The sequence below is a fragment of the Somniosus microcephalus genome, chromosome 6 (assembly GCF_052327205.1).
Source record: "Somniosus microcephalus isolate GS21.2 chromosome 6, FLI_Smic_1.0, whole genome shotgun sequence".
In the NCBI taxonomy this organism is placed as follows: domain Eukaryota; kingdom Metazoa; phylum Chordata; class Chondrichthyes; order Squaliformes; family Somniosidae; genus Somniosus; species Somniosus microcephalus.
In genome coordinates, this window is record NC_140992.1 from 68,953,795 (window position 1) to 68,981,745 (window position 27,951).

The 27,951-nt window shown below is 45.4% G+C and overlaps 1 protein-coding gene across 1 annotated transcript in view; it reads left to right on the forward strand.

Moving 5' to 3' along the window:
• The window catches only part of LOC147115795 (transient receptor potential cation channel subfamily V member 6-like), a 128,814-nt gene that overhangs the window by 61,375 nt on the left and 39,488 nt on the right, over positions 1-27,951 (forward strand). Inside the window, exons 9-10 of the mRNA XM_085991978.1 lie at positions 1,376-1,582; positions 8,339-8,425. Coding sequence (XP_085848104.1) covers positions 1,376-1,582; positions 8,339-8,425 — 294 coding nt within the window. The remainder of the gene's footprint in view (positions 1-1,375; positions 1,583-8,338; positions 8,426-27,951) is intronic.

Here is a 27,951-nt window from a genome sequence, read left to right on the forward strand (position 1 = left end):
TCTTCTTGGTGTTAATTCTTAACAACTCACTGCTCTTTTGAACAGAACTTTTAAGACAGTGAACAATCAACTATGGAGTGAGGTGAGAGGCAGTTAACATGACCCAATAGTGTGTATGAAAGGAATGCTCACCACTAAAATTATTTTAAACAAAAATAAAATAACTTTAAATATCTTATGGATAGCTGTATAATATATATATGGCAGGGAATTTCAAGACTTCTGCCTGAAGCTTGCTAGGAGCATTTACATTTTTTACATTATTCCTACCTGGAGGTTTTCCAGTGTGGGGGTCAAGAAGTGGTTGCTGCTGTAGGGGTCAGATGCTTGCAACACCTTAAAGGGGCAGGCTGCCATAACAAAAAGATAATGGCCCTGAACTTGTGGTCGGCGGCGTACCTCCAGAGTACCTACCTGCTGTCGTCCAAGCTGCGGAGAGTTCGGGTCTCGGGCCTCCATGTGTACGGCAGTGGAAAGGCCCACGGATCCCAGGGACGCAGGCAGTTCAGAGGCATCCCTGGGATCACATGGGCCAGGTCCTCCAATGAGAAATGAGGATTCCATTGCAGTCATTTAGGAACGGAATCCCCTAATGACGTGCAATGGAATCCGCAAATAATTAAACAATTTAAACAATTCTAATAAATATAAAGGTTCTGAATTTCAATATTATTCATTACACCAAATACAATAAAAATGTAATTTTTGAAAAATTATTTTAAACCTTTTAATCCTGGCCAATATTTGCATAAACTAATTTTAATTCTTTGTGCATCATTTTTTATGTTTAAATGTTTAATTTAAGATTTATAATAAACCTTACGCTGATGAAAGAAGGCCCTATGCCTGCTTTTACCAGCCGTAAGAGTTTCGTGGGCAATTGCTGGGCAGTCGTTGGGCAAATAGCCAGCGAAACTGATTTTACTTTTGGTTCGGTAGATCTGCCAAGGCAAAACTTGACAAATCGCAAGTTCCGGGTTTTTGTGCGTGCGGAAACCCGAAAGTTGTGGGCCTTTCAGAAGGATTACAATGGCGTCGCTGAGCGTATGCCGTCGAAAACACTGTAATTTCAGGGCCAATAATTGCTTCCTCCAATACAGATCAAGTACTAAAGCTGTATGGATCTGCACATTGTTAATCCTGCTTTTGATATCCTGATTTGCTTTTAAAATATTTCTTACATTTTGCCTTACTTTATAATGCTAAATGCCTATTGTATACAGGTATTCCTAATGTCCAGCATTACCAAACTGGTAATGATGGAAAATGTGACATATGATGTCACCTCATCAGAAGGGGAGAAGGTTGGTTGAAAAAGAAGGAAGACAACACTGATGAAAAATTGAACAGACATTAATTAAGCTTGTTTTTATAGGTTCGCAAACTTGTTGATGCTAAACCAGTGAAGGAGCTATTGCATCAAAAGTGGAATTCGTTTGGGTACAAGTATTTCCTAATATGGATGTTCTCGTATATTATGTATATTATTATATTCACCGTCGCTAGCCTTTATCGGCCCTTGAAGCCAATTCCACCTGGGTTATCTGACAACCTCACCATTAGGACACAGAAGACTTTGGCAGTAAGAACAAACATTTCCTATTATGGACATTCTCCTGTTATTTATGTTAGCATGTTTATCATCTCAAGTCTGTACAGGTCCTTAAAACCAATTTCTTCTAGGCTATCTAACAACCTTTAGGAAACACAAGACTTTAGTGCTAAGATAATGCGATACTACAGACAATGATAAAATATTTCTAACAGTAACTAGTGTTGGTGCAGGAGAACCTGAAGAGTGAAAAAATGTGGGGGGAGAGGAGATAATCAGGGATCAATAAGTAATCCATTCTTAAAATGTATGATAGCAAAATACTGCGGATGCTGGAAATCCGAAATAACAACAGAAAATGCTGGAAAAACTCAGCAGGCCAGACAACATCCGTGGAGAGAGAAATAGAGTCAATGTTTCAGGTCGAAACCCTTCATCAGGACTGAAGAAACACAGGAAATGAAACAGATTAAAAGGCCAGTTTGGGGGCTGGGAAATGGGGAGGAAAGAACAAAAGAGAAGTGAAGAGACATTAAGAGGTATTCAAAACGAGACGAGATGGTGATAGGACTAGTAAAGAGACAAAAGACAGCTCTAGATTAGGTGTGAAATGCACTGACAGAATGAGAGACAGCTGCCATTTGGGAGAGAAAAGAAGGGGGAAGGGCACAAAACAAAGGTGTGGATAAAAAATATATGTAACAATGTAATGGGGGCCAAGGTTATGATCTGAAATTGTTGAACTCGATATTGAGTCCGGAAGGCTGTAAAGTGCCTAATCGGAAGATGAGGTGCTGTTCCTCGAGCTTACGCTGGGTTTCCGTGGAACAATGCAAGAGCCCAAGGACGGTGAGGTCTGAGTGGGAATGGGGCGGTGAATTAAAATGACAGGCGACCGGAAGCTCGGGGTCACCCTTACGAACTGAACGAAGGTGTTCCGCAAAGCGGTCACCCAATCTGCGTTTGGTCTTCCCAATGTAGAGGAGACCACATCGTGAGCAGCGAATACAGTATACTAGATTGCAAGAAGTACATGTAAATCGCTGTTTCACCTGGAAGGGGTGTTTGGGGCCCTGGACAGAGGTCCCGCTACAGCCCCACTTGCATTTTCTTTCCCCGACAATGGTGGGGTCCCTCTTGGTGGTGGGGGTTTTGTTTGGAGCCCCTCCCCCCACCACCCTGCATAACCATGAACTACGTTCCAGGAAAATGGGTCAGAGTTGGGATGGCAGCTGAAAATCTCGCTCCGCCTCTCCTGGGGTAGGTTAAGCAGAATCCAGACCAAGGTACCTGAATAGCTTCCTGCTTATATCAGACATTGCTTAACATTTTTATAAGCCCATCAGATCGGGTGCAATTCTTGTTAAAGTGGAAAAATATTAGTGTTATTTTAAAAATTCTGATAATTATCCAGTCGTAACATGTTTGAATTTCTCTGTAGTTGAAATTAGTTGGACATGAACAGATAGCAATGGCACTACTGTATGAATTGAATTTAAAGCTGTCACAACAATCATGAAAAAAGCAGGATTGAAATTTTTTTTTAAATGAAATAAATAAATATGTTTCCAGGTCAGTAAGTGTCAATACACAGCAGAGTGAGTTAGCATTCCCAATGGACAGGCTTGTCAGTGCTGCATTGTTCCTGAAGTGAAAGTCTGAGGCCACGATTTCCCCTACCTCAGCGGGTCCGGGGCGAGCGATGTCGGTAGCTGGTCCCGACCCCGCTGCTGGTTCCATAAGAACATAAGAAATAGGAGCAGGAATAGGCCACTTGGCCCCTCGAGCCTGCTCCGCCATTCAATAAGATCATGGCTGATCTGGGGCTCAAAGCCACTTCCCCGCCCGCTCCCCATAACCCTTCACTCCCTTATCTTGCAGCAATGTGTCTATCTCCACTTTAAATGTATTTAATGACCCAGCCTCCACAGCTCTCTGGGACAGAGAATTCCACAAGTTTACGACCCTTTGAGAGAAGAAATTCCTCCTCATCTCCATTCTAAAAGGGCGACCCTTTATTCTGAGACTGTGCCCCCGAGTTCTAGATTTCCCCATGAGGGGAAACATCCTCTCTGCATCTACCCTGTTGAGGCCCCTCAGTATCTTATATGTTTCGATAAGATCACTTCTCATTCTTCTAAATTCCAATGAGTATAGGCCCAGCCTGCTCAACCTTTCCTCATAAGTCAAATCCCTCATCTCTGGAATTAACCTAGTGAATCAGCTCTGAACTGCCTCCAATGCAAGTACAGTATATCCTTCCTTAAATAATGAGACCAAAACTGTACGCAGTACTCAAGGTGTGGTCTTACCAATACCCTATAGAGTTGTAGCAGGACTTCCCTGCTTTTATACTCCAACCCCCTTGAAATAAAGGCCAACATTCCATTTGCTTTTTTGATTACCTGCTGTACCTGTATGCTAACTTCTTGTGTTTCATGCACAAGGACCCCCAGGTCCCTCTGAACTGTAGCATTTTGTAATCTCTCTCCATTTAAATAATAGTTTGTTTTTTATTTTTCCTGCCAAAGTGGATAATCTCGCACTTTCCCACATTATACTCCATCTGCCAAATGTTTGCCCACTCACCTCGCCTGTCTATATCCCTTTGCAGATTATTTGAGTCCTCTGCACAAGCTGCTTTCCCACCCATCTTTGTATCATCTGAAAACTTGGCTACATTACACTCAATCCCTTCATCCAGGTCATTAATGTAGATTGTAATTAGTTGGGGCCCCATCACCGATCCTTGTGGCACCCCACTAGTTACCATTTGCCAACCAGAAAATTACCCATTTATCCCGACTCTCTGCTTTCTGTTAGTTAGCCAATTCTCTATTCATGCTAATATATTACCCCCAACTCTGTGAGCTCTTATCTTATGCAGTAACCTTTTATGTGGCACCTTATCGAATGCCTTCTGGAAATCCAAATACACCACATCCACTGGCTCACCCTTGTCCACCCTTCTTGTTACATCCTCAAAGAACTCCAGCAAATTTGTTAAACATGATTTCCCTTTCTTAAAACCATGCTGACTCTGTTTAACTGCTGTATTTTTTTCCAAATGCCCTGCTACTGCTTCCTTAATGAAGGACTCCAGCATTTTCCCAATGACAAATGTTAGGCTAACTGGTCTATAGTTTCCTGCTTTCTGTCTCCCTCCTTTCTTAAATAGGGTTTTACATTAGCGGTTTTCCAATCCGCTGGGATCTCTCCAGAGTCCAGGGAATTTTGGTATATTGCAACCAATGCATCCACTATCTCTGCAGCCACTTCTTTTAAGACCCTGGGATGCAGACCATCTGGTCCAGGGGACTTATCACCTTTTAGTTCCATTATTTTACCGAGTACTATTTCCTTAGTGATAGTGATTGTCTTTAGTTCCTCACTCCCTGTGGCCCCTTGATTATCCATTATTGTGATGTTGTTAGTGTCTTCTACCGTGAAGACAAATACAAAATATTTGTTCAGAGTCTCTGCCATTTCCCCATTCTCCATTATTAATTCCCCAGTCTCATCCTCTAAGGGACCAACGTTTACTTTAGTTACCCTCTTCCTTTTTATATACCTGTAGAAGCTCTTATTATCTGTTTTAATGTTTCTTGCCAGCTTACTCTCATAATTCATCTTCTCTCTCTTTATTATTTTTTTAGTCATCCTTTGCTGGTTTTTAAAAATGTCCTAATCCTCCAGTCTCCCACCAATCTTAGCAACATTGTATGCCTTTGTTTTCAATTTGATACCATCCTTTACTTCCTTAGTTAGCCACGGATGGTGCTCCCTTCTCTTAAAATCTTTCTTTCTCACTGGAATATATTTTTGTTGAGAGTTATGAAATATCTCCTTAAATGTCTGCCACTGCATTTCAACTTTCTTACCCTTTAATTTGTTTTTCTAGTCCACTTTAGCCAGTTCTGTCCTCATGCCATTATAATTGCCTTTGTTTAAGATCAGGACACTGGTTTGGGATATAACTTTCTCACCCTCCAACTGAATTTGAAATTCAACCATGCTATGATCACTCTTTCCTAGAGGATCCTTTACTATGAGATCATTTATTAATTCTGTCGCATTACATAGTACCAGATCCAAGATAGCCTGCTCCCTAGTTGGTTCCATTACATACTGTTCTAGGAAAACATCCTGGATGCACTCTATGAACTCCTCCTCCAGGCTACCATGGCCAATTTGCTTTGTCCAATCAATATGGAGATTAAAATCACCCATGATTATTACTGTACCTTTTTTACAGGCCTCCATTATTTGTTGATTTATATTCTGTCCAACAGCATTGCTACTGTTCGGGGGCCTGTAGAATATGCCCACCAGAGACTTTTTCCCCTTATTATTTTTTATCTCTACCCAAACCGATTCTACATCTTGATCTTCTGAGCCAACATCACTTCTCACCACTGCACTGATCCCATCTTTTACCAACAAAGCCACCCCACCTCCCTTTCCTTTCTTTCTATCCTTCCAAATTATCATATACCCTGGAATATTCAGTTCCCAGCCCTGGTCGCCTTGCAACCACGCCTCTGTAATGGCGATCAGATCATACCCATTTGTATCTATTTGTGCCGTCAACTCATTTATCTTGTTACAAGTGCAGCATGCATTCAGATATAGAGCTTTTAACTTTGTCTTTTTACCATTTTTCCTTGTTTTAGCCTTTTTTTCTGTTACATCCTTATTTTTAAACATTCTGTCCCTTCCTGTCACACTTTGGTTATTTCCGCCATCTCTGGCCTGCTCTATTGCTTTCTCATTTCTCATTGACTTTTTATTTTCCCGCTCACCTGGATCCTCCCCCCCACTATTTAGTTTAAAGCCCTCTCTACAGCCCTAGTTATTCGATTTGCCAGGACTCATGCATGCATGGTTCAAGTGAAGCCCGTCCAAACGGAACAGCTCCCTCTTATCCCAGTACTGGTGCCAGTGCCCCACAAATCAAAACCCATTTCTCCCACACCAGTCCATTCTGTAGAATGATTTTATGCTGATTGGGCTTGTTAAGCCCGCCCAGCGCGTTTGCCGGCTAATTGAAGGAAGCGGGTCTGATTATGTCATTTGATGATGGGTTATCAGCCTGTTTCCTTAAAGGGGCCATGCACATATTGATTTTGACAGTTGTGCTGTCAGTGTTTTACAGCATTAAGGTGCTGCAAAGACTGACAATCACTGCACAGAGGTGCACTGTTGCACCCAAGCTCTCACATGACTCCCTCCATATGCTTATGGAGGGATTCACAACATGCAGGGAGGTTCTCTTTCCTTCCTATGGGCGGAAGAGACCTCCCCAGGAGACCAACACAGCCTGGTTGCACATTGCACAGGAGGGCACAAGCAGGGATGTCATCAGTGGCTCAAACCTTTTAATGATCTCAGTAGATCACGAAACATTACTGCAAAGCCACACTCAACCTCATCCTGCTGTGCCACTCATCACATCCCCATCACTCTGCCTTCCCCATCCTAATCCTGCACATCCTTACTCACAGCAACTTACGTTGCTCCTCCACCCATCCCTCTCTATCTACATTATCACTTCCCCATCTCACTAACCACCCCTCACACTTACCCTCATCCTAGTCCAATCATACCAACTAACAACACACAAGGGTAGGCACTTAAGTGTTTTATGCAACGTTCATGTAAAGTTTCTGTTAATGTGGTGTCAAACATTGAAACCTTTATTTTGAACACTTTGCATTCTTGGACAGATTTGTGTGTACCTTTGGAAGTGGCTTAGTAAGTTGTAGTGAGTGGTGAGACTTAACGACCCCCCCCCCACAATGGTGATGAGTGTGAAAGGAATGGCTTGGGCATTGTAGGGATGCTTTATGCTGTTGGTGTTTGGGTGGTGCCAACCAGACGCATATGTGGCAGCCAGGGTATACAGCATCAAGTGAAGTAAATCTGGCTATGGCAAGGCCATCACTGGCATCCCGGGCAGCAATGTGGTCAGGTGTTGTGTCTTGTGCAGCATCAGTTGATTGCGAAGAAGGTTGGTGTTGTTGTTGGTGTTGCTGGTGTGCCTGGTGCTGTTGGTGTTGGGGCTGATTGTGGTGGGATTCTGAGGACCAAGGTTTCAAGGGCAGTGATGCTGATCTAATAGATGGTAGGTGAACTTGAGATGACAGAAGCGATCTGACAATGGTGAAAGCGGTTGTTCCAATGAGGTGACACTGGGTAGAGTTTTCTCCAAACACTTGCAACCTGCATAAAGCTCAATCTGTCTTCCAAATGCAGTAAGCAACAGCTTCTGAGCTTGGAAAATGAACAGCTGTGAGATGGGAGCTTTTATAGCACATTTGCAGCTGTCAAGTAAAGAGATGATCCCATTTTGCTACAACTCCCGACCTCCTTACCTGACGTGATCCCCGAACAGTGTGGACCCCGTGGGTGACCTCATAAAATGATAAGGTGAGCTCAAAATACTTTTTAATGGGCTATTAACAAGGTCATAATGACCTGAATTGCCTCCCCCACCGCTGCGTGTCGGGTCTGTTCAGCCCTGACAGACCCAACATTTGGGAAAGTAGCATGGCGATGGGTTGACAGTGGGTTCCCAAACTGCTGTCAAAATTTTTTTTCCACCCGACCCACCAGCGAACGCGCCCACTGAACCCCTGAAAAATTGCCCCCCTATGTGTGATCACAAGTTTCCTATTTTACTAATAAGCACAGTACAGGGTCAATAGCTCTTCTTTATCTTTGTATGCGATAAATTCATTTTGTATGTATTAACAGTCATTTTTTTTTACTAATTAATTATTTTAGGAATCCTATCAGACAAAGGAAGACTTCCTGAGACTTGTGGGTGAACTAATAACCATTATCGGAGCATTGGTAATACTCATCAGTGAGGTAAGTCATAGATCTTTGTGCTGTAAAACCTTTGACTGAAAGGTACACTTGCACTCTTTGCCATGTGCTTATGGAGAGAGCAGCAGCTGGTGAAAGAAACTCTTTGATTACACACCCTTGCTAACTATTTGAGAAGAGAAATCTAGAGAAGGCAGAGCAGTAGCATTATCCAGACAATATTCAATTATCCAGTATTGGATGCCAAGATTGCTATCCAAGACTGAAAATTATGCAATTTACAGAAGAGCTAATGGAGCTGAAGGTTTCCATGATCCATAAGCTGAGCTGTAGTATTGTCATCCAAAATGCTGTTTCTTCAAGAGGCTGTGAGAACAAAGTTTAAAATGTAATTTGTCTACAAGGTAGGATTTGTATATCATTAGTGAGAAAGTACCATGGAGTTCTAATGCACTGTGCAATAGAATGGTAGGACGTGGTTTCACAGCTATGAATCCTTTCACGATAAATTCCCAGTCTCAAAACTATGACAAAGCTTAGTAAAGGTTGTTAATGTGAATATTGGCACAGTTTCTGATTCTGGGCATCCATTACCAGTATTAAACATACCTAGGCCAGATATAACACAGCCAGCTGCAGAGTTACTGGGGGTGCATTGCACCTACCCACTGATACCGCAACACCAGAATGTACAGACAGAGAGGGAGAAATTCGGTATCGCCCCGTTTCGGGCGCAATTATCGGCTGGGTGCAAACTTTAGCACCTGGCGCTAATTATCGCCTCCGACTGCAAACTTAGCTTCTATCGCCCCTGGAGGTGATTGGAGCGCTAAATCAGGAGCTACACACCTCTTTTAAGGCACTAACACCAAGGAGCGAGGCGCTACCTCGGAGCAAGGCGCTACCTCAGAGCGCTGGTGAAGCTCATGTGATGTCAGTCAACAATGGAACACAGACACACTGGCGCCGGCCAGTTCTTAAAGGGGAGGGTCGACCTTGCCCTCCATCCACACCCTGCTCATTGTAGCCTTGAAACTCGGCATGGAGAGATCTGTACATCAAATCTGCTGGAAAGAACAATGGAGAGGCCCAAGGAAAGAGCTCAGAGTGCAGCCCCCATAGTCTCTTCTAAATCGATGCAAGGAAGGGCAAATCAAAATGAACGTACAAAGTGCTGCTCAGTACCCAAAACTCCTTCACACAGCGTTGAATCTCTCCAGAAGTCTCTCTCTCTCTCTCTCTCTCTCTCTCTCAGAATGCGTGGTGCAAAAATGTCACCGACAAAAAAAGGCAGGAAGCGGTCGCGTTTAAATAGCATTCCCCCAGTCCCTTCCCGACTGCAAAACGCTCCCCTCAACCTGTCGTTGCTAGCAGCAGGTGGTAAGGCAGGGGGCGCCATTCAATATCCAGTCCGGGGTGCTACCAGGGTGTTGCACGCTCGACTGATGTCATGATCTGCGGGCGCAGGAGATCGTGGTGGTAGTGTTTAGCGCTGCCGCAAAATGTCTGGTCAATTTCGCGAGCAGCGCAAATATCGCCGCGCCCAGGCACTAGTTGCTTTGCGCCCCATTAGCACCCTCTTAGGGCGCTAACGGGAGGCGCAAAGCAACTGAATTTTTCCCCCAGAGACTCTTATTTCTGGTTGTCCCAAAAGCAGATCTTGCAGAGACTGCACTTCACAAAGGAAGCCAATAATGAGTTCTGCTGCAACATGTTCTACAGTCTGTCTCCACCACAGGTGCCACATTGCCAGTGGCTGTAAAAGTCACAACTGTCCTCAGCAGTTATGCTGCATGATCTTTTGAGGCTGCACTGTGGACTTTCATAACATTAGTCAATTCACTGAGCACAGGCACATTAAGCAAGCATCATATGCATTGTTACTAGAACAAGCCATTTCATCAATTTTGCCAAGGACAAGTGCCGATGGCATGACAGGGCACTATGATTTTATGAAGTTGTAGGATTCCCCAAGGCTCAAGGATTAATAAGCAGGACCTCAAAGCTAGTAATCTTCGGATTACTCCCGATGCCACATGCAAGTGAGTACAGAAATAGGAGGATAGAGCAGATGAATGTGTGGCTGGAGAGATGGTGCAGGAGGGAGGGCTTTAGATTCATGAGGCATCAGGACTGGTTCTGGGGGAGGTGTGACCTGTATAAGCCGGATGGGTTGCATCTTAACAGGGCTGGGACCAATGGCCCAGAAATTCCAGAACGGGGCTTGCAGCGCGTGCAAGCCCCGTATTTACACTTACCCCGCGCTACTGCCGATCAGCTCCAGGGACGCCTGGAATTGGTGTTTCCAGAAGAAGAATCCTGGGCAGCGTATGACGTCACGCCGCCCAGGAGTGCAGCCAGCGCGAAGCCAGGAGCGTGCAGTGCAAGTGAGACACGCCCCTTGAGGTCTCAGTTTCACTGGACACGCCCCCAATGTTTCTGTCAAGCTGCTAACCATTTTTACATGCAAAGCAGCAGTTTGAATAGGTTTTTGGAAGTTTTTTGAAGATTTTGGTAACTTTTATAAACTTTTTAAAATGTTTACATTATTTTGAGTAATCTGAAGTAGTTTTAAACAGAATTAAAGCAATTTAAAGACTTTTAAAAGCCCTAAAAGAATTTTTTAAATTCCATTTATTTACTTAGCAATGTCATCGTCATACGTGTCTTCACACTGTTCCCTTTGGGGAACTGTATGAAGTGGTGGAAGGATTTATGGCCATGATTAACGCTCATTCCGTGACCGTAACCATCTTTGAACCAGGCATTAGGGCGGTTAGTCCTATGGCGGGAGGGTTTTACGGCCTCCCACAAGCTATACAAGGAGGGGGGGCCACCCACACCCACGGACACAAATATCCCACTGGATGTCAACCCAGAATTTAGAGCCGGAGCTCCGACTCCACTTGCCGGGACTGTCTGGAGCGGGGTTCGAAACCCTACCCTGATCTGGCCCAGCAGCGGGGATCCTACCGCTATGACAAAGGCCCAATCCGATTAGCAACGTGGAATGGCAGCATAGGGCTCCAGTCACGGGGAGGAAAAAGGCGCAGGAAACGTATGGGTGTCACCTTTTGTGCGGAGTGGGCCTTTTGCGTAGCAGTAAGCATCCCCGCCGCTGGGCCAGAAGGAGTAGGGTTTTGAACCCCACTCCAGACAGTCCCGGCAAGTGGAGTCGGAGTTCCAACTTTAAATTCTGGGTGGACATCCAGCGGGATACTTGCGTCCGTGGGTGTTGGTGGCCCCCCCCCTCAGATGGGTTGTGGGAGCCCGTAAAACCCTCCCGCCATAGGACTAACCACCCTAATGGCTGGTTCAAAGATGGTTACGGTCACGGAATGAGTGTTAATCACGGCCATAAATCCTTCCACCACTTCATACAGTTCCCCAAAGGGAACAGTGTGAGGATACGTACGATGATGACCTCTTGCGCAATGCACCTCCTTGGACCCTCAGTCGCAGATGCGAGGGGGCAAGTTGTGCAATTGTTAAATTTTTCATTTTATTGACATGTAAAATGTTGGCCCAGTAATTCCCTTCCAAATGCGCGAGTACGGTCGGGGTACTTACGCATCTGGCTGGATGAAATGCCGGTTTTCAGCATGCACAGTGCATGTGGGGAAAACCGGCATTTCCTGTCCTCTGAACGAAGGGGTTCAGAGGCAGAACGCGTGCGACTGCACAGGCAGCGCGTGCGCAGTATAATTCGCCGCTTTCATTAATGCTTTCAGTGAGGTCAAGTCATTACAAGTTACACATGAAAAAAGCATGGGTACAGTTGCTCCAGAGGCTGCGGAGGAAGATATTTATTATCGTGGAGCTTCTGAAAGTATGTATGTCTGTATATATTCCTTTGCGTGTTATGTATATAATCCTTTACTTATGTGTATGAATGTATTATTTAATTATGACTTTCAGAGAAAGTAACTTATTGGAAAATCATAATTAAAAACATACATTCATACACATTAGTAAAGGAATATAAAACATACATACATATACGTAAAGGAATATATGTGGACATACATACATAACTCATTCTCACATTCCATTCACACAGCCACAATTGCTCCTTCTACCTACCGTTCTGAAAACACTTAAAAAAAAAAAAAAATTTTAACTTTAAAACTTACTTAAAATTTCTTAAAATAACTTCCCTCCCTTTCCCAAACAAAAATATTGCATTTCAGAAGCTCCACGATAAAATGTTTCTTCCTCCGCAGCCAATGAACCACTTTACACTTGCTTTTTTCAAGTGTAAATTCTGAGGACTTACCCTGACGGATTTCATGAATGAAATCTACGAAGTTCACTGCGCAAGCGCTGCCTGTGCAGTCGCACGCGCTCGAGGTCTGGAAATGCCGGCGTTCCCCGCATGCTCTGTTCATGCTGAACGCTGGCATTTCCAACGGCCAGATGCGTGAGTACCCCGAGCGCACTCACGCCTTTGGCCGCGAATTTCTGGCTCAATATCCTTGTGGGGAGGTTTGCTGGAGCTGTTGGGGAGGGTTTAAACTAGCTTGGCAGGGGGATGGGAACCTGAGCATAGATTCAGAAGGGAGAGAATGCAAGCTGGAAATGGAAGGCAGTAAGTGAGTTATGAAGGCAGAGGAAACAAAGGCTAGAAAATAGACAACAAAGGGGTATGGCAGTGCTTAATGGTATATACTTCAATGCAAGGAGTCTAGTAAATAAGGCAGATGAGCTGAGGGCACAGATAGACATGTGGAAGTATCATATCATAGCTATTACTGAATCATGGCTGAAAGAAGGGCAGGAATGGCAGCACAACATTCCTGGTTACATGGTTTTTCAGGCAAGATAGAGAAGGGAATAAAAACAGGAAGAGGGGTTGCAGAAACAATTGCAGCTATGAGGAGGATTATCAAATAAGGCCCAATGGGTTGAACTGGAGAACAAAAAAGGGACAATCACACTGCTGGGAGTGTACTATAGACCACCAAATAGTCAGAGGGAGATAGAAGAACAGATATGTAGGCAAATTTCTGAGAAGTGAAAAAACAATAGGGCAATAATAGTAGGGGATTTCAACTACCCTAATAATAACTGGGATAGAATCCATGCAAAAGGTATAGAGGGCGCAGAATTCTTAAAATGTATTCAGGAGAACTTTTTTAGCCCGTACTTTCCAAGTCCAACAAGAGAGGGGGCGGTTCTAGACTTAGTTTAAGGGAATGAAGCTGGACAGGTGGAAGGGGTATCAGTGGGAGACCACTTAGTTGGTAGTCATCATAATTCAGTTGGATTTAGCGTAGTTATGGAAAAGGACAAAGATAGGCCAGGAGTAAAAGTTCTCAATTGAGGAAAGGCCAATTTTACTGAGCTGAGATGTGATTTAACAAAAGTGGGCTGGAAACAGCTACTTGAAGGTAAATCCATGTCAGAGCAGTGGGAGGCATTCAGGGAGGAGATAGTGAGGGTTCAGAGCAATTATGTTCCCACAAAGGAAAAGGGAGGGACTCCCAAATCTAGAGGCCCCTGGATGTCAAGGGGCATAAAGGGTAGGATAAGGCAAAAAAGGGAAGTTTATGTCCGATACCAAGAGCTAAATACTGCCCAAAGCCTAGAGGAGTATAGAAAATGCAGGGGTGAAATTAAAAAGGAAATTAGGAAAGCAAAGAGAAGGCATGAAAAAATATTGGCAAGTAACATCAAAGAAAACCCAAAGATGTTTTATAAATACATAAAGAGCAAAAGGATAACTAGGGAAAGAGTAGGGCCTATTAGAGACCAAAAAGGTAACCTATGTGTGGAGGTGGAAGACGTGGGTATGGTATTAATGAATACTTTCTGTTAAGTCTGTGTGTTCCAGTTATATTTAAGGTCAATTACTGACACAGACTACAAGAATAACTTTTCAATAGGTCTTTACTATTCGGAGGTTAGGGCTGTACTACCCAGCAAATTACTACACAGCACTTATATACCAGTGTGGTCACCACCGGTATTACCGTATACAGCAGCCAGAGAAAGTAGTACATCTCTTAAGGTGGAACAGGTTTAAGTTCTCTTAAGGTGGAACAAGTTACATACACCACAATCCTCCCTTTTTAGCTTAACAGTTATATCCCCATTTAACATAACATAATAACATATATACATATACAACTTCATGTAGAAACAGTTCAAAGGTTCAGTCTCTCAGGAGGCCTCCTGATTCGAGTTGGATAACGCCTTTCAGGGGTTTCTGATTCTTGTTGCTGAGGTGACTCCTCTAGTTGGTCTCTTATGTCTTGGACATCATCATCAGGTACATTCACTGCCAAGGTAGATGCTTCAGGTTCACTAACTTCTTCCACGGTTGTCTCTGTCGTAACCATGGGTTCGACCCTTGTTCTCGATTCTACCAGTTGGTCAGCATGACGCCGTATTACATTTTTACCAACATCTACCGTGTACATCAGGGGTCCTTGTCTGGCCCGAATTGTTCCGGATTGCCATTTCTCGTTTCCATAGTCCCTGGCCAACACTGGTTGTCCTACCTCGAAACTCCGAGTGGTCTTGTTATTTATATGCTGGAACTGTTTGTTTTCAACTTCCCTCCGCACATTTGGTTTTAATAAGTCCAACCTGGACCGCAACCTCCTGTTATAAAACATCATGGCAGGACTTTGGTTTGTCACTGCATGACCGGCGTTTCGATATGCCAGTCGAAACTTGTCCACCTTATGTTGTAGTGGAATCTGAGCTTCGCTCATGGCCTTTATTGCCTTTTTGAATGTTTGTACAAATCTCTCGGCCAACCCATTTGTAGCCGGATGATATGGGGCAGAGGTATAATGTTTCACCCCATTCTTCTTTAAGAATTTTTGGAATTCTTCTGACACGAACTGTGGTCCGTTGTCGGAACATATTTGTTCTGGCAATCTGTTCCTTGTGAATATCGTTCTTAACACCGCAATTGTCTTTTCTGAAGTAGTGGTAGTCATCTTGATCACTTCTGGCCATTTAGAATGTGCGTCCACCGCAATTAGAAACATGGAGTCCATGAATGGACCAGCAAAATCAATATGTACGCGTTGCCATGGGGCTGAAGGCCATTCCCATGGATGCAGCGGTGCAATCGGAGGTACATTTTGCACTTTTTGGCACCCTGAGCAGCTTTTCGTCAGCTCCTCTATCTGTTGGTCGATACCCGGCCACCACACATAAGCCCTAGCAAGGCTTTTCATCTTGACTCCCCCCAGATGACCTTCATGCAGTTCCTTTAGAACTCTTTCCCTTAACTTAGGAGGAATAATCACTCTCGTTCCATACATCAATGTTCCTTAACAGACGGACAGCTGGTCTCGTCTTGCCGAGAATGCCGGTAACAGAGAATCACCATGTGCTGGCCATCCCTTCACTGTCACCTCGTAGACTCGGGACAGTGTCGGGTCGTTCCTGGTTTCTCTTTCAATACTTACATTGGTGATTGGTAAACACTCGATGATGGTCGAGTGAAATAACTCAACAGGGTCAACCTTCGTTGTGTCCTCTTCTTCAGGTAGTGGCAGGCGCGACAGCCCATCAGCATTACCATGCTGCTTTGTACCTTTGAATTCTATCTGATATTGATGTGCCCCTAGGAAAAGGGACCATCTCTGGAGTCTCTGTGCTGTCATCACCGACACACCCTTCTTAGGGTTAAAAATGGATACCAACGGCTGATGGTCTGTCAGAAGCGTAAACTTTTGGCCCTGCAGGTAATGATTAAACTTCTTTACTCCCCACACAAGGCTGAGAGCCTCCCTATCTATCTGAGCATAGTTGCGCTCAGCGGAGGTCAATGATCTGGATGCGAACGCAACTGGCCTCTCCGTGCCATTTGGCAACTTGTGTGAGAGTACTGCCCCAATACCATATGGAGAAGCATCACAAGCCAAACAAATAGGCAGTGTTGGGTTGAAGTGAGCCAACACTTCCTCTGAGGTTATCAATTCCTTGCTTTTGCGAAAGGCCTTCTTACAGTCCTCGCTCCACTTCCATGGTACTCCCTTCTGCAAAAGAGCATTCAGCGGGTGTAGTACCATGGATAAATTTGGCAGAAACTTATGGTAATAGTTAATCAATCCTAGGAACGACCTCAACTGAGATACATTAACCGGAGCGGGAGCCTTCACAACCGCTTCGATCTTGTCAGGAGACTTATGAAGTCCCTCCTGGTCAATGACATGGCCACAGTACGAGATCCGCTTCTGAAAGAACTCACATTTCTGCCGATTAACTCGAAGTCCATATTCTTTCAATCTGATGAGCACCAGTTCCAAATTTGCGAGGTGTTCCTCGTCCCCATCTCCTGTAATCAGAATATCGGCCAGGTAACATTGTGTGCCTGGAATTCCCTGTAATACCTGCTCCATGGCCCTCTGCCAAATTGCTGGAGCCGATGCCACTCCAAAAACCAGTCTATTATACTGGTACAAGCCTCTATGCGTGTTGATCGTGAGGTACTGGCGTGACTCTTCCTCAACTTCCATCTGTCTGCCGCTGATGGGGGCTTCGAGTTCAGAATTTCTCTTCTTCACTCCGGGTCCTCGATGCCTCCCGCGCGACGTGCTGTTCAGCAGGATGATGAGGGTGGATGCCTCTTCTCGACGCCCGTTCTGAGGACGAAGCTGCCGTGGATGTAAACTGCCGCAGGGTAAGATCGGACTCGTCGCCACTGTTAAGTCTGTGTGTTCCAGTTATATTTAAGGTCAATTACTGACACAGACTACAAGAATAACTTTTCAATAGGTCTTTACTATTCGGAGGTTAGGGCTGTACTACCCAGCAAATTACTACACAACACTTATATACCAGTGTGGTCACCACCGGTATTACCGTATACAGCAGCCAGAGAAAGTAGTACATCTCTTAAGGTGGAACAGGTTTAAGTTCTCTTAAGGTGGAACAAGTTACATACACCACACTTTCCAACTGTCTGCACAAAAGAGAGGGACGATGCGGACGTTATACTTGAGGAGGAGTGTGAAATATTTGATGAGATAAACATAGTGAGAGAGGAAGTATTAAGAGGTTTAGCATCTTTGAAAGTAGACAAATCGCCAGGCTCGGATGAAAGTTATCCCAGGCTGTTAAGAGAATCAAGGGAGGAAATAGCGGAGGCTCTGACCATCATTTTCCAATCCTCTCTGGCTACAGGTATGATTGGAGGACTGCTAACATTGTACCATTGTTTAAAAAGGGAGAAAGGGATAGACTGAGTACATAAGAACATAAGAAATAGGAACAGAAGTAGGTCATTTGGCCCCTCAAGCCTGCTCTGCCATTTAATGAGATCATGGCTGATCTGATCTTGGGCTCAGCTCGATTTCCCTGCCTGCTCCCCAGAACCCATCACTCCCCTATTGTTCAAAAATCTGTCTATCTCCACCTTAAATATATTCAATGACCCAGACTCCACAGCTCTCTGGGGCAGGGAATTCCACAGATTTACAACCCTCTGAGAGAAGAAATACCTCTTCATCTCAGTTGTAAAAGGGCGACCCCTTATTCTGAAACTATGTCCCCTAGTTCTAGATTCCCCCAAGAGGGGAAACATCTTCTCTGCATCTACCTTGTCGAGCCCCCTCAGTATCTTATATGTTTCAATAAGATCACCTCTCATTCTTCTAAACTCCAATGAGTATAGGCCCAACCTGCTCAACCTATCTTCATAAGTCAACCCCCTCATCTCAGGAATCAACCTTGTGAACCTTCTCTGCGCTGCCTCCAATGCAAGTATATCCCTCCTTAAATAAGAAAACCAAAACTGCACGCAGTAGTCCAGGTGTGGTCTCACCAATACCCTGTACAGTTATAGCAGGACTTCCCTGCTTTTATACTCCATTCCCTTTGCAATAAAGGCCAACATTCCATTTGCCTTCCTGATTACTTGCTGTACCTGCATGCTAACTTTTTGTGTTTCATGCACAAGGACCCCCGGTCCCTCTGTACTGCAGCATTTTGTAATTACAGGCCAGTCAGCCTAACCTCGGTGGTGGGCAAATTATTGGAAAAAATTCAGAGGAACAGTGTTAGTCGTCATTTAGAAAGGCATGGATTAATCAAGGACAGTCAGCATGGATTTGTTAAGGGAAGGTCATGTCTGACTAACTTGATTGAATTTTTTGAGGAAGTAACAAGGAATGTCGATAAGGGTAGTGCGTTTGATGTAGTCTACATGGACAAGGTCCCACATGGCTGACTGGTCAGAAAAGTAAAAGCCCATGGGATACAAAGTAAAGTGGCAAGTCAGATCCAAAATTGGCTCTGTGGCAGGAAGCAAACGGTAATGGTTGACGGGTGTTTTTGTGACTGGAAAGCTGTTCCCAGTGGGGTTCTGCAAAGCTCAGTACTAGGTCCCTTGCTTTTTGTGGTATATATCAGTGATTTAAACTTCAATGTAGGGGACATGATTAAGAAGTTTGCAGATGATACAAAAGTTGGCTGTGTGGTTGATAGTAAGGAAGAAAGCTGTAGACTGCAGGAAGATATCAATGGACTGGTCAGGTGGACAGAAAAGGGGCAAATGGAATTCAATCCAGAAAAGTGCGAGGTAATGCATTTGGGGAGGGCTAACAAGGCAAGGGAATACACAATAACTGGTAGGACACTGAGAAGCATAGAGGAACAGCGAGATCTTGGAGTGCGTGTCCACAGATCCCTGAAGTTAGCAGGACAGGTGGATAAGGTGGTTAAGAAGGCATATGGGATACCTTCCTTTATTAGCATATAAGAGCAGGGAGGTTGTGCTAAAACTGTATAAAACATTAGTTAGGCCACAGCTAGAGTGCTGCATACAGTTCCGGTCACCACACTACAGGAAAGATGCAATTGCACTAGAGAGGATACAGGGGAGATTTATGAGGATGTTGCCAGGACATTTTAGCTATGAGGAAAGATTGGATAGTTTGGGGTTGTTTTCTTTGGAACAGAGGAGGCTGAGAGGAGACTTAATTGATGTGTATAAAATTATGAGGGGCCTAGATAGAGTGGATAGGAAGGGCCCACTTCCCTTAGCAACAACCAGGGGGCATAGATTTAAAGTAATTGGTCAAAGGATTTGAGGAGAGTTGAGGAGAACTTTTTTCCCCCAGAGGGTAATGAGGGTTTGAAACTCACTGCCTGAAAGGGTGGTAGAGGCAAAGGGGGAGAAATTCGATACCTTAGCGTCTCGAGTTAGCACCTGGCGGGGGCGCTAATGGGGCGCTGAGGCACTAGTGCTGCAGCGAGGCGAATCCAGCAACGCACACAAAATCTGGCACCCCTGCAGTGCCGCCGCTACGAGTTAGCGCCGGGGACTTGAGCGCCAGGCAAATCGTGACGTCAGTGAGCACTCACTGGGTGCCCGATCTGCAAAATTGATTATTGCCTGCTGCCTTAGCGCCTTGCCCTAACAGCGACAGAGAGAGGAAGCGTGAAGCAGTCGGTAGCCAGTTCCAGGGGTGCTACTTAAAGGGATCATGAGTAATGAGTCGCAGCACTCAGGTTAGTGCTGTTTCATTGCTTCCTTGTCAGTTTGACATTGATTTAAACTGTTGCACAGTTATTTAAAGGTTGCTTAGTCTCCGGAGTGTTGTGGCTACTAAAAATTAGTCACATTTATTCTCACAACATATCAAAGTGCTACACTTCCTTACATTAATGGGGGCTGTACTGGCAGTGGACCTCACCCTACAGGATCTACGGCAGAGGGAGTGCAGGCAACTAGAAAGATTGGAACATGTGGCCAGAGAGAGGAAGAGGGCTGTGAGGGTTCTCAAAGGAGGCCTTACCCTCCGAGGGTATTCCAACAGAACTTCTCCTTCCTTCAGTTAAGCGAGGAGCAGTGTATTAGAAGGTTTCGCTTCACCAAGGAGGGGGTCACAGAACTCTGCCACCTCCTGCAACCAGGCCTCGAGTCTCAGATCAGGGTGACCACGGCTCTCTCAGTGGTATTCAAGGTCACCGTTGCCCTCAACTTCTTCGCCAGCGGATCCTTCCAGTCTGCAACAGGAGATATAGCTAACATCTCACAGTTCGCCGTCCATCGCTGCATCCGGGAAGTCACAGAGGCTTTCTAGAGTAGGAGAAGGGACTACATTTCCTTCCCCATCACCACAGAGAAGCAGCACGAACGTGTATGTGGCTTTGCCAGGAAAGCGGGATTCCCCATGGTGCAGGGCGCTATTGACTGCACCCACGTGGCTTTGCGGGCGCCGCATAACAATCCTGAGGTATTCTGTAACTGCAAAGGCTACCACTCACTTAATATGCAGTTGGTGTGTGACCACATACAGCAAATTCTCACTGTGAATGCCTGTTATCCTGGCAGCAGCCATGATGCCTTCATCCTGCGCCAGACCGGTGTGCCAGCACTCTTCCAGCCACCACATCAAGCTCACGACTGGCTGGTCGGAGACAAGGGATATATGCTCTCCACCTGGTTCATGACTCCCCTCCGCAAACCGAACGCTCCTGCCCAGCACTCATATAATGAGAGCCATGCCGCCACCAGGAACATCATCGAGTAGACCATCGGAGTACTCAAGCAATAGTTCTGCTGCCTTGACCGCTCGGGGGGAGCCCTCCAGTGCTTGGCTGAGCGGGTGTCCCATTTCGTTATTGTCTCCTGCATGCTCCACAATTTGGCCATCATGAGACCCAGCCCTTGGCATCAGGGATTGTGGGACCACCTCAGGTGGAGGAAGAGGGAGAAGAGGAGGAAGATGAGGAGGAGGAACAGGAGCGAGGGAAGACGCAGCCACTCAATAAGCCTTCTGGAAGGGCAGTCCATGACCGCCTCATCAGACTGCAGTTCCAATAATTAAACCCCAGATCCCCATTGCTCACCACATCCCCATCATTCCATTCCTATTGCAAGCCATTTCACAGCACAAAGTTGAAATGAGACACACCACAAAATAATCCAAACTGAATTAATAAATTTATCAATAATCAGTTAACACATATTTACAACAACAATATTAACTATTCACCCTTGTGCAATCCCTTAGTGCCTCTCATTACTGTCCCTTTGCCTACTCTAGTGCTCCTACGAAGTGTTGGCCCAATGGTTGCAGCACGGCGTGTGGAAGGCTGCTGAGAGTCCGTGCGGGAGACTTCAGATGGCCTTGCAGGATGGTCTCGACCAGCTCTGGGCCTGGAAGGCCCAGTGTAGACTGCACCACCTCAGCATGGCGGCAGCAGTCTAGGATGGCTGGATGACAGGCAGCGACAAGGGGAATGGCAGAGTGGCAGTGGTGGGAGCAGAAATGCAGTCATCCTGGGAGGACAGCAGGTTCCTGCTTCACTGACCCACTGCCACTCCCCTGGGGCAGCACCTCAGCATCCCTAGCAATCTGTTGGAGCACAGATTGCTGGCCTGCTGTGACACCGTGAAAGTCCTGATCAACAGTGGTAGACCCAGCCATGATGGCAGCAGTTGGAGCTTGTGTGGCATCAAGCTGAGACTGCATGAGAGCAGTCTGAGATTGACTGCATTACAGCACTAAAACGTTGCATCGTTTCCGCCTGAGTTGCAATGGAAGCTGCCAGATTGCCTATCACATGTGGCATCAGGTCTGGGTTGCCACGGTCTCTCTGGGAGTCAACCATCCTTTCCAGACTGGAAATGATGGGCTCCATGGTGTGTGCAGAGCTTTGTGAAATGTTCATCATAGAAATTTACAGCACAGAAGGAGTCCATTCAGCCCATTTTGTCTGTGCTGGCCAACAAAGAGCTATCCACCCTAATCCCACTTTCCAGCACTTGGTCCGTAGCCTTGTAGGTTGGATGCTGACTCCTCCATGCTCCTTACCATTGTCGACAGGCTCTCGGGCACCCTTGCCATTGCATCTATCATCTGGATGTGCATGCCCATCACTCATCTTCTAAAAGCCTCCCCATCGAGCAATTTTTCATGCAGCGTGATTCATTAGCGCCTGCTGCTAAATCTCGATCTTTTCTGAAGTTACTGCTCATTCCTGGGCTATAATGAATTTCTCCCCCAGAAACTCTCACCACATTTAAAAAGTACTTGGATATGCAATATAGGTGCTGTAACCTATGTCTTGTTTTGCACACTTTGTACAAAAGTAATAAATTGCAGGACAACGGAGTATTACAGTTTAAACTCTTTTATGAAGCATTAGGTCTGTGATCTCAATCATACAGCACAGCGCAGACAAGATGGAGTTAGGACCCCTTACAGATGCCTGCAGGCCAATGACAACTCAGCATGTGATCACATGTGAATATAATAGGTATTCCTTACAGATGCCTGCGGGCCAATAATAATTCAATATGCAAATGTTACATCCCCTTTCTTTTAAAAGAAAATGTTATGCATTACTTTTAAACCTTTCTTCTACATAATGTTCTCGGTAGCACAAACATATAAGTAAACTCAGCATTTAACTAGCACTGAAAACATCTCAACATTTCAATAACGATGTAGTTTTTTTTGGAGCAGCGATCCGCCTACACCCTTTGACAGTTCACAAGTCAAGGATAACTCTAGGCTTGACCTCTCGTCCGACCTTGTGTGGTATGGAACTGAGCATGCTCCTGAATCGGTCAACAAATCAGGTTCAGGTTTAGGTTCAGGTAAGTATGATGTGTTTTGTGTATTGCTCTCTTTATCACACTCTGTTGAACTGATCCTCTCGTCGGAATGACAGTGTTGTTCCTTGGTGTTCAGGAGGTGCCTGCGATTGCGGCAGTACACCTGTCCTTCTGGGGTGCGGACATGATACGATCACTCCGTGTCAGCTGGCTGGATGACGACTGCTGGCTTCCAGTAGTCATGCTCCTGGATTCTGACGGATTCTCCATTGTGCAGCAGCAGCAGTATCTAGCTGACCTGTCATAGTATCCCTTTTGGTGTTGCTGTCTCTGTACACGTTTTGCATGCACTTGCTTGCAGCTGATGACCTCTGGCTGCAGCTGCTGGTTGGTGCTTAGAAGGATTGAGCGAAGTCTGCGGCTCATCAACAACTGTGCTGGTGACTTGAAGTTGTCAACCGGAGTGTTGCGGTACTCAAGGAGACTGATGTAGGGGTCTCTTTTGTCCACTTTGGCTTTGTCCATGAGTGTTTTTGCAATCTGGACAGTTTTTTCAGCAAGGCCATTACTTTGAGGTTAATGTGGGCTTGATGTGACATGTGTGAAAGCCCATGCCTTGGCAAACAACTCGAACTCTTTTGATTTGTATTGGGGGCCATTGTCTGAGACTAAAGTCTCTACCATGCCATGCCTGGCAAAGGCTGCCTTTAGCTTGTGGATCACAGCTGCAGATGAGGTGCTGTGAAGCTTGTCCAGCTCAAAAAATCTGCTGTAGTAATCAACAGTCACTATGTAGTCCTTGTTGTTCCATGTGAACAGATCCATTGCTGCGACCTGCCAGGGCCTGTCTGGGATATGGTGAGGTATCATGGGCTCTTTGACATTTGATGGGCGGTGTTCTAGACAAATGGAACATTTTCCGACAATGTCCTCAATGTGTTTGCACATTCCGGGCCAAAACATAATGTCACGTGCTCTTTGCTTGCATTTTTCCATGCCCATATGTCCAGCATGAATTTTTGTCAACATCTCTTCTCTGAGACTGGTAGGAATGATGATTTTCTCCCCTTTGAAGATGATTCCGTTGATTTGTGGCAGTTCGTCTCTGTGGTTCCAGAATTCAGATATACTCTGAGGGCATTTCCTCCTTTCCTCAGGCCATCCTTCATGTATGACTTTGCTCAACAGTGTGAGTTGTGCATCTTTCTCTGTTCCTGCTCGGATTTCCTTCAGCTTTGAGTCACTCACAGGTAAGCTGTTGTACACCATGTGCACCTGCACATCTATGCCTTCACTGAGGCTGCTGTCCTGGTAGCTAAGAGACTTTCTGGAGAGCGTGTCTACGACAGGAATGTCTTTGCCTGGACGGTGAATGATTGTGAAGTCGTACTTCTGTAGCTGAAGGATCATTCTCTGTAGCCTTGGTGGGGCTGCGGCTAGTGGTTTCCTCATGATTGACTCGAGGGGCTTGTGGTTGGATTCCAGAATGATTTGACGGCCATAGACGTACTGGTGGAAACACTTACATCCAAACAGAATTGCATATAGCTCTCTCTCGATTTGAGCATAGTTGATTTCACTGTCTGTGAGAGGCCTGGAAGCATAGCCGATGGGCTTTCCTTCTTGTTGCGCCTAGTCCGTACTTTGATGCGTCCACTTGTAGTCTGAACTCTTTGTTGGGGTCGAAGTAGGCAAGAACTTGTCCTGGTTCTCTGGTGATTAGGTCTTTCATTTTCTGAAATGCTGTGTCGTGTTGTTTGTCCCACAGGAACTCATTGGATTGTTTGAGCAACTGACGCATGGATGCGTTGATTTCGGAGAGGCTCGGGGCAAACTTGGCTAAGTCGTTAACCATGCCTAGTACTGTCTCTAGCTCTGCGCGGTTCTTCGGCGGCTCCATCTTCTTGATGGCGGAGATTTTCTCTGGATCCGGCTTAATGCCATCAGTTGAGAGGCGATACCCAAAATAACTGATCTCGGTGGATCTGATTATGCTTTTCTCGGGGTTGAGCCAGATACCTTTCTCCCGTGATCTTTGTAGCATCGCACGGAGGTTCCTGTCATGTTCCTCTCTATTCCTGCCATAGATGAGGATGTCATCTACGATTGCGACTACTCCATCGAGGCCTTCATAGGTTTCCTCGATCTTCTGCTGGAATTCATCCTGAGCTGAGATAAGACCAAATGGTAAACGTAGAAATCGGTAGCGTCCAAATGGTGTGTTGAACGTTGTTAGCTTAGATGACTCTTCCATGAGCTTGATAGTCCAGTATCCTGATCGTGCGTCCATTACACTGAAGTAACGTACTCCCACTAGCTTGGGTGTGATGTCATCTAGTGTTGGTAGAGGGTAGTGAGGGCGTTTGATAGCTTTATTCAAATCTCTGGGGTCGAGACAGACTCTGAGCTTGCCTGTACGTGGTTTCTCAACCATTACTAACGCATTGACCCACTCTGTCGGTTCTGTTTCCCGGACGATGATTTCTGTATTCTCCATGCTCTGCAGCTCCTCCTTCAGGCGACTACGTAGAGCAAGGGGTATCCTTCTCGGTGGGCAAACCACAGGTGTTGCTGCTGGGTCAAGGTGAATAGTGCATTCACCTGGGAATAGTCCGATTCCTTTGAAAACGTCAGCAAACTCCTCCATGACTGTCTACTTGTCAACTGGTGCTGTCAATGATAGCACAAGCTTGACGAGGTCCATGTCTAAACATGCCTTTAGACCTAGCACTGGAGGTGCTCGAGTGTCAACAATGTAAAAGTCCAACATCATGTTGCTTTCTTTGTACTTGCATTTCATCACGCATGTGCCTTTTACAATGAGCTGCTCACCCCCATAGCCGGTCAGTCTGCATGAGGTGGGCTGTAGCTCACACTCATCCTTCAAGCTGTGATACTCACTCAGAGGAGTTACATTAACCTGAGCTCCAGTGTCTAGTTTAAACCTAAGCTCTGTGCCCTGTTTTCCTATCTCAATATCGGCAAAGGCTTGCACAGTCTCTGAAATCTGTTTTTTCTGTGACACCGAATCAATAAACAGTTCCTCTGCATTTGGCTCTCTATCTGGCATTTGGCTGTCAGTCACTGTGTGTACTGCTATTCCGAAAACAGTCCTGCAGACTTTAGCAAAGTGGTTCCGTTTACCACATTTAGCACATCGCCTTCCTTTGGCAGGACATTGCTCCTTTTCCCCATGCATCTTGTTTCCACAATATCCACAGTTTTTGAAGCATTTTATGTCTGTGTCGCTCATTTTTAGAACTCTGAAACACGCTCTCTGGGTGGTGTTCTTTGGTGTGTGTCTATTAACTGCGTGCACTGTCTGTTCACTCGAGCTGCTCGTGGCACCGGTTATGGTTTTCAACTGTGCTTGGGCTATCTCGTGCGATCTAGCTATGTCCATAGCTTTGTCCGGCGTTAGCCCGGACCCAACATTCAAAAGTTTCTCTCTCACTTTAGCTGAATGTATTCCAAACACGATGTGGTCTCTGACCATCTCATCTTTATCTTCTGCATACTCACAGACTTTTACCAGCAGTTTTAACTCAGTCACGAACTGTTCAAACGACTCACTAGCTCCTTGTACTTTCTTCTGAAACTTGTACCTAGCAAATATCGTATTTGTCTTGGGCATCACATATGCTTCAAAACGGTCAAAATAACTTTTCAGTACCTTTGCTTCATCCGCGGTGAGAGACCATGTGTTAGAAATGTCTCTCTCTTTTTCTCCGATCCACAGGAGTAGGTAGCTGCATCTTTCTTCCTCCACTTTGCTTTTCAACGGACCCGAGAATATCAACTGCATGTGTTGCTTGAACTTGCACCATTCTCTATGTAAATTCAAAGATTCCCAATTCATTCGAGGTAAGGGAGCTCCAACGATGTCCATTTCAAATCCCTGTTCTGACACCATGTCTTGTTTTGCACACTTTGTACAAAAGTAATAAATTGCAGGACAACGGAGTATTACAGTTTAAACTCTTTTATGAAGCATTAGGTCTGTGATCTCAATCATACAGCACAGTGCAGACAAGGTGGAGTTAGGACCCCTTACAGATGCCTGCAGGCCAATGACAACTCAGCATGTGATCACATGTGAATAGAATAGGTATTCCTTACAGATGCCTGCGGGCCAATGATAATTTAATATGCAAATGTTACAACCTACAAGGCTATGGACCAAGAGCTGGAAAGTGGGAATAGGCTGAATTGCTCTTTTTTGACTAGCAAAGACATGATGGGCCGAATGGCCTCCTTCTGTGCTGTAAATTTCTCTGGGTGAAAAATCCGGTACCTTAGCACCTCCCATTACTGCCAGCAGATGGCGCTAATGGGGCGCTAGAGCATTATCACCAGGGCGAGGCGAATCCAGTGCCACATGCCAGATCCCGCCCCCGCAGCACTGCCAGTAACAGTTAATGCTGGGAGCCTCAACGCCAGGTGGATTGTGTTGTCAGTGAGTGTGCAACGCTCACTGACCACTCAATCTGCAAAATTGATTGTCGCCACCTACCTTAGCACCTAGAGTAAACAGCGACAGGGACGTTATTTAAAGGGATCATCAGTAATGACTTGCAGTCATCAGATTAGTGGAGTTTCCATGGTTTCTTGTCAGTTTCACATAGTCAAACAGTTTCATTCAGTACTTTCAAGGCTATTTTTTATCAGGAGTGTTGTGGCAACTAAAATGTAGCTGCATTTATTCTTAAAAAAATCAAACTGCAACAATTGGTAACATTAATGGGGGCTGTACTCGCATGCCACCTCGCCCTCCAGGATCTATGGCAGAGGGAGTATAGGCAGCGAGAATGATGGGAACATGTGCGCAGAGAGATGAGGAGGGACATCAGGGCTCTCACCAGGAGGCCTTACCCTCCGAGGATATTCTGAAAGAACTTCTCCTACCTTCAATGAAGTGAGGAACCGTGTATTAGATGGCTCTGCCTCACCAAGGAGGTGGTCACAGGCTCTGCCACCTCCTCCAAACAGACCTCCAGCCTCACACCAGGATGGCTTAAAGCCCACATCCCCTTTG